General features: G+C 44.2%; 1 protein-coding gene across 2 annotated transcripts; it reads right to left on the bottom strand.

The window, feature by feature from the left end:
• Positions 1 to 213: 213 nt before the first annotated feature.
• LOC121080359 (iron-sulfur cluster assembly 1 homolog, mitochondrial-like) lies at positions 214 to 9,032 on the bottom strand. 2 transcript variants are annotated; one of them, XM_040578315.1, is made up of 4 exons: positions 8,793 to 9,032; positions 7,227 to 7,280; positions 5,321 to 5,426; positions 214 to 1,934 (listed from the first exon to the last, which is right to left on the bottom strand). In XM_040578315.1, exons 1-4 carry the CDS (start codon positions 8,994 to 8,996, stop codon positions 1,786 to 1,788), a joined length of 513 nt encoding a protein of 170 aa, XP_040434249.1. In that variant the 5' UTR covers positions 8,997 to 9,032; the 3' UTR covers positions 214 to 1,785. The 2 variants fall into 2 exon arrangements, with proteins under 2 accessions (XP_040434249.1, XP_040434248.1); XM_040578314.1 differs by having other exon boundaries at positions 8,748 to 9,027.
• Positions 9,033 to 10,503: the final 1,471 nt, after the last annotated feature.

The following is a 10,503-nucleotide window of genomic DNA, read 5'->3' on the forward strand; positions in this document are numbered from 1 at the left end:
AGTTTCTGGTCACGCGGGCATCCGTGTCGCTGATTGGTGAGCATGCTGCAGGCGCCTGATCAGAGTGTGCTGATGAGAGTGTGTTGATTTTGCGGTTCCCAGTACTTGCTCTGCACCTGGCTACTTGTTTGTTCATAGCTTGTTTTCTTTCTCACACTGCTTGTTCCAAGGACAATTTAAAGTTGCTCTGCAGCTTCAACTAACAGGCCTGGGTTGTCCAACCCGGACAATGGTAACATATGTCCTTGGTCCTTTAAAAATCCCTCTACAGTTTAACTCTTTAACAGCCTCATATTGTATAGGCTGCCACTCTCGAGGTTAATTTATCTGACAAAATACTGAACATGCCATAGCGACTCCCAAATGCCCTTGCTTAAGTGTTTCCCACTTGCATTCCTGCCACCAATCCCTCAGACCCCCTTTCACCCTCCCTGAAAATACAGTTAATGCATGGGGGGATGCGGTGAGGTGGGGAGGTCCAGCTCCTTTTCCAGATCTATAGGACCTGGATCAAAAGGTTTATCAGTGTCAATGGAATCATTGTCCGAGTTGTCCTGTTCCTGCACTTGGTCCTGTGTTGTGAGAGTTGCTGTAATCAGTGACAGAAGCTTTGTGGGTAGAGGAGGTGTGGACAGAATCGCCATCGCTGATGGTGTGTTGAGAAGAGTCACACTGTTGGTGAAATTTACAGCCTCCTCTGGTTCAGTGCTCGTGCTGTTGGTGGAATTTACAGCCTTCTCTGGTTTAGTACTTTTAGTAGAATTAGTCCACACTTGGCAAAGAGTAGTCGGAATTTGCTACCAAGGTGCTAAATGCATTCCTGACACAGAGTCCCCCTACATGGCAGCATCATAGAATCATCTGCTGACCACTTTCTTTCAAAGTCTCTAAAATCAACCTCCACATTGTGGAGAATTTTACACTTTCTTTAGAGCCTGAACTAATGTCCTCCCACATTGCAGCGCCAATCTTATCCCAGGTCGTTAACTCAAAAGCCACACTCACTGAGGGAATCAGTCCTCGCTGCCGAGCCCATGACAGCAACTTTGTCAGGCTTCCCTCATCATAAGATAATCCTCTCTTAGAGACGATATGTTGGAGGAGCTTCACCCCTGCTTCTTTGCTCAGCATGGACCCCATCTCCTCCCTGACCGCTCAACTGATCAGGGCGAGATACCAACAGTTGCGCGTGCACGCCTTCCCAGGCACTGGGGCAGTGCCTGCTACGGCCGGCTTCTTCCGCCCCCTCTGAGCCACCTCTTCGCTCCTGGAAGCATGGACAAGAGGGTCCCTTTTTCAGGCACCACTTTATTGAAAGACTTACAGCAATTTATACTCTCAGCAAAAGATAAACACGCTACACAGGCTTTGTTATGTAAAAAGTGATAGGTTAAAACTACTCGTTCCACGCTTCCAACTCCCTTATGATTGGTCCCGGTGTGGTGCCCACACGCTGCTCCCCCCTTGTGCAGGCATCCTGTTTTTTCTCATCTTTCCGTACAACTCCCCCATCTCTCCGCGAACACACAGCCTCCCTATCTCCCTTGGCCTTGCACATGTTCTTAACAACACCTGCAGCTTGTTAGGGCTGCGGCCTGTTATTACAACCAAGTTATTCCGTCTGAATTGCCCATAATATGTCCGTTGTCTTCCAGCCACTCCACACTTAATAGGCTGTGCAAAGTGTGGATGCTAAGTACCTGAAGAAAATGCACTTGCTTTTGAAAGCCACATATTCAGCAAGTGTTTTGTGGCTTTCAAAGTCAAAGTAGTCATTCTGAAATTTCAAACGTTAAAGCTTTCTCCACAGCCACATGTTCCTTTGATGTTTGGATTACTGAAGACAAATTCACTGAACAGTTTGTCTTCCACATAGTCCATTTCAGTTCCTAGAAGTGTCAGCTGTGCTTTCTTCTCAATAAAGATTCTAATCCCTTAAAGACAACAAAGAAAAAAAAATATTACGTACAGCAAAACCGTTCATCATTTACTTTGAAATGTTGTTCCAACCAGTGATAAAAGTGGAAGCCAAATACAAAAATATGTCAATATAACTCATTTTCCGTAGCCTAAGATACGGCACTTTTTTTTTTTCTTCCTTCCCCCCCCCCCCCCCCCCAACTCTAGCTACAAAATTCTAGCAACAGTCTAGTGCTGGTATTTGTGTATATGTGCACATTTATTTTCATTCAGATTTAAAATCACGATACCCAGAGCAATCAGTTGTAGAACTTGGATGTGAGTCTCAGCTTTGATACTTCCTTTCCCATGCATTATATTCAGTAACCCACTTTCTTCTACTGTTCTTAAAGCCTATGCATTCCTAAAAATAAAAACAACCGAAGAACCCTTCTCTCATAAGGAATGTCCTTTGCTCTGCCAACATTATTAGATCTACATGAATTATTAGCAATATTGAATTCTATACCAAGGTAGCTGTGCGAACTTTTGAAGATATCATAACCTTTAAGGAGTAAGAATTTGCAGTTCATCTGCAGAACTAGAAAGATCTCCTTTTTCTAAAGTATGCAAAGTATCTACCAGCCTGGAAAGTTATTGAACTTTAAAACTGCAAGCATGGTATAAAGTGGTTAGTATGAATAGACTGCTTTAGCTGTCCATAAGACTAGGAAATAATAAAAATAAAAGTTTAAAAATAGTGTCAGTAGCAGCGACAAGAACTCATTAAGTTATAGGAGGGTGCTGGAAAGCCGTTTCATCATAGTAGAAGTTGAGATGGAACACTTTAGTAAAACAACTCAAGTCTGTGGGCATCTAAGCACATTTTCCTTGGTCAACCTGGACAGTAATACACAGGGAAGGCTAAATCTAATGAGAGAGAACCTGAACCCTGAAGCAGAATCACAATTCTGTATTAAGCATCAGCACTTGCTAACTAAAAGCCAGGAGAATTGGGTTGGTATCCAAAGCCACCAGCTCACTGAGCAGAGTGCTATATAAAAAGTTAGAGCCTTGCCTTCAGTGGAAGGCTGTCTAGAAGCAATCAAAGTAAAACAGAAGGGACACAGCCACAACTGAAACATCATCTGGCTTCAGAGATTAAGGCCTCTGTTGTGACTGAGGGAAACTGCTGTCATCTCCCTTAAGAACCAAGCCAGGAACTGCCTTCTGAAAAGTGTGTTTTCAGCCCTGTAAAGCCAGAGCAGCTCTGGAGGCAAGAAGAGGCAACTCTAGGATCCAGCTAAATCTGAAGTCAAGAAGCACCTGCAAAATTAGGTGGCAGTCCTGAACTCATCTACTCCATTTCAATTTAGTCATTTGCTGAAGCTCCTTAAAAAGTTATCTTAAAAAAAAAGTTACCTAAAAAAAAAAATATTAAGATTTGGTCACAGATATTTTCAAGGCAGCTGGAATTTGAGCTCTGCCAAGCAGCATAGCTTCTGTAAGAAAGTAACTGTGATATCCTACTCTTATTCAAATCTCCTACTTTGCCACCAGCTGAAAAGTAATCTTTCTGGATGCAAATGCAGCACAGTTCAATAATGTATAAAAAAATTTAGCAATTTTTAGAAGAACAGAAGCCAAAACAAACATTATTATGCCTTCCTAAAAATTCATGCTTGACAAAAATATCACCAAGGGAAGGTTCCATAAAAATTGGAAAGATGTATGGAACTTTCAGTACTTTAACAATAGACCTACAACGGGACTACTCAGTGAAATTATCGGGCAGCAAGCTGTAGTGGGTTTGCGTGGCAAGGTTTTGGTAGCGGGAGGGGGGCTACAGGGGTGGCTTCTGTGAGAAGAAGAAGTCCCATGGAACCAATGCCAGCCAGCCCCAAGACAGACCTGCCGCTGGCCAAGGCCAAGCCAATCAGCAACAGTGGTAGCACCTCTGTGATAACATATTTAATAAGAGGGGAGGAAAAAAAAAACAACAACCAACGAACAACCCAGCAACTTCAGCTAGAGAGAGGAGTGAGAATATATGAGAGAAACAACTCTGCAGACACCAAGGTCAGTGAAGGAGGAGTGGGAGGAGGTGCTCCAGGCGCCGGAGCAGAGATTCCTCTGCAGCCCATGGAGGTCCACAGTGGAACAGATATCCACCTGCAGCCCGTGGAGGACCCCACGCCGAAGCAGATGGATGCCTGAAGGAGGCTGGGACCTGTGGGAAGCCTGCACTGAAGCAGGTTTGCTGGCAGGACTTGTGAACTCGGGGGGAGGGGGGACGGGACACGGGATGGGGACACCCACGCTGGAGCAGCCTGTTCCTGAAGGACTGCACCCTGTGGATGGGACCCACGCTGGAACAGTTCATGAAGAACTGCAGCCCGTGGGAAGGACCCATGTTGGAGAAGTTCCTGGAGGACTGTGCTCCGTGGGAGGGACCCCATGCTGGAGCAGGGGAAGAATGTGAGGAGGAAGGAGTGGCAGAAACAACGTGTGATGAACTGACCCCATTCCCTGTCCCCCTGTGCCACTCGGGAGGAGGGAGTAGAGAAATTGGGAGTGAAGTTGAGGTGGTGGGTTTGATTTTATTTCTCATTATCCTACTCTGATTTGAATGGTAATAAACTAAACTAATTTCCCCAAGTTGAGTCAGTTTTGCTCATGACTGTAATTGCCAAGTGATCTCCCTGTCCTTATCTCGACCCACAAGCTTTACATTATATTTTCTCTCCCCTGTCCAGCTGAGGAGGGGGAGTAATAGAGCAGCTTGGTGGGCACCTGGCAGCCAGCCAGGGTCAACCCAGCACACAATACCAACCTAAGAAAACAGTTTCAAACATAATGCTTAATTAAAATTATAGAATGCATTGTCACAAAATAACATCAAGATCAAAAGCATAAAGGCATTTAAAAAAGAAGTCGATTATAAAGCTAGTTATAGAAGACAGTTGGGAAAACTTTGCAAATAAAGCTTTTACTTTGTCAAGTACTTTTAGGTACATTAGTAAGGTATCCGTCTGTCCATGCCTTGTTCTGTATTCTCTCAGATATTTGCTATTGGCCGCCTCCAAAGACAGGAATAAAGGGCTAGGGCATTTATTCTGACCCAGTACAGAGGCTTTTTTGTTGTTATCATAGGGAACTCCAACTTATCCCAACATGGGCATGAAATGAAGATTGGATCGAGGATATTGCTTGTTTCCTCTACAAAGCTGCAGATTTAGCTAACTGATTACTTCTACATCCTCACAACAGAAACCAAGGTGACAACTCCTATAACAGAGCACTAGAACCTCTTACAATAACTTGCTACTTTGAAGTCCTAACCTGTCCCTCGGCAAACTTGTAATTAGGTTATTCTTCCCACACACGCATGCAGTTTTTCTTTACTACATCAGAAACTCACCATCTTGAACTACTTCTTCATCAGAGTCTCCCTTTGACTTTGTATATTCTAGTGTGTAAGAAAGTCCATTGCATCCTCTTGTACGAACACCTACTTTCACACCTACCTAAAATAAAACATTTATATTTTTTTTAACTTATTCTTGAATACCAAAATAAAAAAGCATGCAGAACAACAAAAAGCTGGCATTTCTTCTCCCTTGCCTCAAGGCCAGTGCTAAGGGGGGGGGGGGGGGGGGGGGGGGGAGGGGGGGGGAGTAAACTAGTTTAATGGATTAAAAGGTAACATTTTTTCCTCATATAAAATTGACTACCAAGCAGACATCAGATGTTTGCTACTGTGGACCAAGCCCTAAAGCATGTTGAAAACAAAACAAAACAAAGGATTAAAAAACCCCAACAAAGTAATGAACTGTTGACACTCCTTGGTGCTTGATCTCATAAAAGTCAAACCTCAAACAGATGTTTTTGTGACTTCAAATGGAAATGGATTCAGATGGTAATTCAGGCACTATTTTAAGATTGTTGAGAGTAACATAATTATGAGGTTGTGAGGCCAAGCCAAGGGCAGTTGCTAGATTTTTACATAACTCCTATAATGACCATCAGAAATCTACTACTTCAAAGTTCTGAAAACACTACTTTAAGATCTTCATTATCCACATTACCATTCACACTTAAAACTTAATCCTCTCCTTTTTTGCAAGTAAGCTTATTGATTTACCGTGTTAATCAATACTAAAGCCCAACCTAGTCAATATGTTTGTGAATAATGGATAATTTGCAATTATCTAACATGACCCTGTAAATCAAACAGAGCATCTATGCAAGAGCTGAGATAAGGCTGTAGAAGAGGTTGAAACAGGTTGTTGAAAATGAACTGGAAAATTATTTGTGCACAAGGATCTTCCAAAAGTATCTATACCACTTTCCACACACAAATGCTTCCAGTACATAATTTGAGAAGTATAATAATCTATGTAACCAATGTTATGATTAAAAACATATCAAAATGCATCACTTGATGACAAGTGGAATCTCAGACAAACAGCACTTGTTCTTTTCAGACTAAATACCCTCCTCTACAAGAAGGGCTAGAAATAATGGGTTGGAAAACATGAACACCATTTACAACAAGGGGGATGACTGATCTGCTAAGCTATAGGCTTTGGGCTTCTTTAGGATGGTTTAAAACATTAGAATTAAGTGTCTAGCTAGTTGCAGATGTGCAGGAAGCAAATGAAACAATGGGGTTTTATACAAAAGTTGAGGGAAATAGTCTTCTTGAACTAGTACTTGCTGTAAAGAAGAAAGCCTAATGCTTGCTTTTATAATGGTTAGAAAGCAAGACTGTGCACTCTTCCCAAGAAGAGAAGATTGCATTCTCAATCAGCTATTTGTTGAAACACCAATTATTTTACAAAAAAAGACATTGTCTGGCAAATTTCATAAGAATTATACCTTTTCCAAAGGGTATGGATCTAACATTATTATCTATTTCAAAACCAGAAAGCCTTCAAGAAATTAATAACATCTTGGTATCAACAGCTGAAGATCTCTAGCCCTACCAGAAGTCACCACTATGCCATACTAGAATAGTTGATTAAAATATGGCTTAGAAATATTTTTCAAGCTTAAGGTGGCTCCCCCCCCCCTTCAGTTTTGCCCATCTCAAAAGTAACTGTACAGTGAAAGGTCATTACAGTCCATTATTTTCTGCATTTTACTTTATATAGAAATGAAGCTCAATAGATAAACTTACACAGTCTCATCCAAAACAAGACACCATCATCTCCAAGTTTTTGAAGTGTTTATTTCAAGATGCTAGGTTAGCCAGAAATGCTTCATAATAACCAGCAGTGCCAATACCTTAGTATAATCTGCAAGATAGCCCTGTTTGCACTTACATGCTCGGGTTTATCTTTAAGAAGGTGTTTTATCTTCTGAGCAGCCGATGGGGTCTGAAAGACAGATAAATGCATATGCTTGACTTTAGTTTAAAAAAAATAAATTAAAATTCAAGTACGTTACACACTTTGTAATACATGCAAGTCACACACTGCAAATAAAAAGTTACTTTTGTAAACTAAGACAACATGTGATTGCACAATTAAGTTTTGTCTCCTATCCGCAGAGTCCACCGACAGCACCAACCATCGGACACTGTCAACTAGCCTTTCTTCTACTTGAAACCAATGCCTCAAGAAACATACTGCAAAATTACTACAGCTCAATTAAACAGTTCTGTTCTAGTAAAAATGTCGTCATATATGCATTACAGAAAAAAAAAAAATCAGCCAGGCACAGAAATGTTTATTCCCTTCTGCTCCCGTTAACTTATGGGGGGAACTATGACTTTACAGAAGATAAACTCATAGTTCACATAGATCTATCTAGTTGCTGCAGAAATGCAAGACTACATACACAAAATATACATGAAAAAGCCCCCCTTACATGCTTACAAGTTTCCAAGATATTGAGTAAGGTGAAGCTTGTATTACTAGCAGATTCAAACACACAAAGAAAACTTCTACTAGGTTTACATTAGAATACCTTTTCTAGTTAGTGCTAATAGCTAATGTTCAGTTGCTACAAGATCACTACAATACAGGAATTACCTGCCCTGACTGAACTATAGACATACTTAGTCTGCCCCCATCAACGCAGAGGGCTGCGCCTCCCTCTGGAGTAAGCCTTCCCAACTGTACATACGGCCTCTACAATACTGCCACAACTAGTAAATCCGCTTTCTCAATTAACACAGGCAACCTACTTGCCAGTTTCTGTACTGAATTTCCATCCTTCAGAATAAATATACTTCTTAGAGTGACTGTGCACCGGTCTTTCCCCCTTTCCCCACTGCCTGCCAGCAGTTATCAGACCAGAGACCCGAGACAAACCCGCTTTCCCCAAGCATTGTCTCTACACAGGTGCAGATGAGGAAACACCAGAGTCTTCTCCTCACTGGGAGCACAAATGCCCCCGGCAAGCTCACAAGTGGGAATAAGTCCTTTCCGCTTCCTTGTAGACCCTTCCTAGCGACCAAATCCCAACGCCAGCGCGCAGCTGGCAACTTTGGAGGGTTAACAAGCACTCGCCCTTAGGCCTACGGCCCTACACAGAGACATCGCTCAGAAGTGCCGGGCGCAGGTTCGCCTGCTGCTGGGCCAGTCGTGCAGCACCGCCAGCCACGTACAGAGGCTTGACAGCACGGCCCACGCCGTCCCACTGCCACTAGCAGCCTAGAGGCCTCAGCGTAGCGTTTGTCTCGGGGCGGACAGACAGTCAGGCCGAGGGAAACCCTTCAACCCTGCCCTGCCCGTGGCACAGTTCTAACGCCCGCTCTCAGGACAAAGGCACAGATCAGAGAGGCCTGTGACCGGCATCCCATGGGGCAGGGTGGAGCCCGCCACGTCTCCAGCACTGACCAGGGTGAGGGCAGCGCGGGTAGCCTGGATCTTCCTCTTACTCACGGCCCGCACAGTAGCCCTCACGACAGACGAAGCCATGACCATCTCAGCCCCTTCCTCTCCCATCTGCCCTAGGCACAGCCGACATGACGCCACGACGCATAGCACGCTCCCTGCGCCCACCCCTATTGGGCAGCAGCCCATGATCGGCAACCAGCAACAGCCCTGCCTCCTTCCCCGGCTATTGCCGAGAAGGAGCCGTGCCATCAACTGTTATAACCCCGCTGCCAAGTGGTGTGTACGTGCCTTTTTATTTTAAACTCTTGGATGTTGTGCACCCAGGAAAGGAAGGGCGGTGCACGCAGGAGGGCTGTTCGCAGAGATAAGCAGGCGGATGGTGCTGAGACTTCGCCAGGGGAGCAGGAGTAGGAAGCCCTTCCCTTCGGGCCTCCACTGGCAGTCCCGAGGGGAAGGCAGGGGGAGGGGAAAAAATAAAATCTCCCCTTTGATTTTTTTTCAGGAACAGCATCTAGCATCAGATACTAGTTTTTAACCCTATTCCACCCCCACCCCAGGCTCCCACTAAAATCGAATTAGTACATTTATGCTGCTCCAGGGAGCACCGAGGACATAGGAGCACATCTGAAATGCTTGTGTGCCAACGCATGCAGTGTGAGAGACAAACAGGATAAACTGGAAGCGTTGGTCAGCTCCCAGAGCTCTGATGTCATTGGTATTAGTGAGACTTGGTGGAATGAGTCCCATGATTGGAGAGCTGGGATGGAGGGCTACAGGCTGTTCAGGAGGGATAGGCAGGGCAGGTGAGGTGGGAGAGTTGCACTGTATGTAAGGGAGAGGTGTGACTGTGCAGCCCTTACAGTTAGGGATGACAATACTTTAAACCTATATTTACCTTTAATCTACGAAGTTGAAACACAAGCAACACTTCTGCATCTCATTACTGGATGTAGTTTGGATAACGGACTCGTTGCATGCTTAGCCAGTTTTAAATAGCTTAATAGTAAATGTGCAGGTATTTTTTTTAATATACAGAATCATGCCACTCCTTTCTAACACCATGACTGAGGCATAGTACTTCCACCGCAAATATAAAAATCAAGATAGCTAATGTTTTAAAAAAGCTACATTTTTTAGAATCATAGAATGGTTTGGGTTGGAAGGGACCTTAAAGATCATCTAGTTTAGGGGTCCTCAAACTTTTTAAACAGGGGGCTGGCGTGTGGATGAAGTGGCAGGAGGTCATCTGCGGCTGCTTGGTTTCCCCCCCCTAACCCCCGGGGGGGGGGGGGGGCGGGGGGGTTCTGTAAATACCAGAGGGCCGGATTGAGGACCCTGGGGGGCCGTATCCAGCCCACGGGCCATAGTTTGAGGACCCCTGATCTAGTTCAAAACCCCCTGCCATGGGCAAGGACACATTCCACTAGATCAGGTTGCTCAAAGCTCCATCTAACCTGGCCTTTTCTTTAGCTACACAAAATATATGCAACTTGTGCACATGTTCTCATCTAAAACACACCAGGGGGTGGGGAGGGGGGGCAGCGCCCTTAAACCTTCTATCAGCCTGAAGCTGGTGTCAGTAATACGTATGCTTATAAACTGGAAGCTTCTGTATGAATGCAACTAATACATCATTTACAGTTTACCATGAAGATATGAAGAGCTTTACCTTCTTTTATGCCCTTAGTATGCTTCCAATCATCACTCTGTGGTGACGCAGGTCGAGGCGGACTGAAAAGAAACACTATGTCTGCGT

The sequence above is a fragment of the Falco naumanni genome, chromosome W (assembly GCF_017639655.2).
Source record: "Falco naumanni isolate bFalNau1 chromosome W, bFalNau1.pat, whole genome shotgun sequence".
Classification (NCBI taxonomy): domain Eukaryota; kingdom Metazoa; phylum Chordata; class Aves; order Falconiformes; family Falconidae; genus Falco; species Falco naumanni.

Coding starts and splice junctions, on each gene's coding strand:
- LOC121080359 (XM_040578314.1), bottom strand. CDS start 8,996: ATGGCACGGCTCCTTCTCGGCAATAGCCGGGGAAGGAGGCAGGGCTGT. Junction 7,281..8,747: donor CCCGCGCTGCCCTCACCCTG/GTCAGTGCTGGA, acceptor TCTGTCTTTCAG/ACCCCATCGGCTGCTCAGAA. Junction 1,935..5,320: donor TGAAGAAGTAGTTCAAGATG/GTGAGTTTCTGA, acceptor GTTGTCTTTAAG/GGATTAGAATCTTTATTGAG.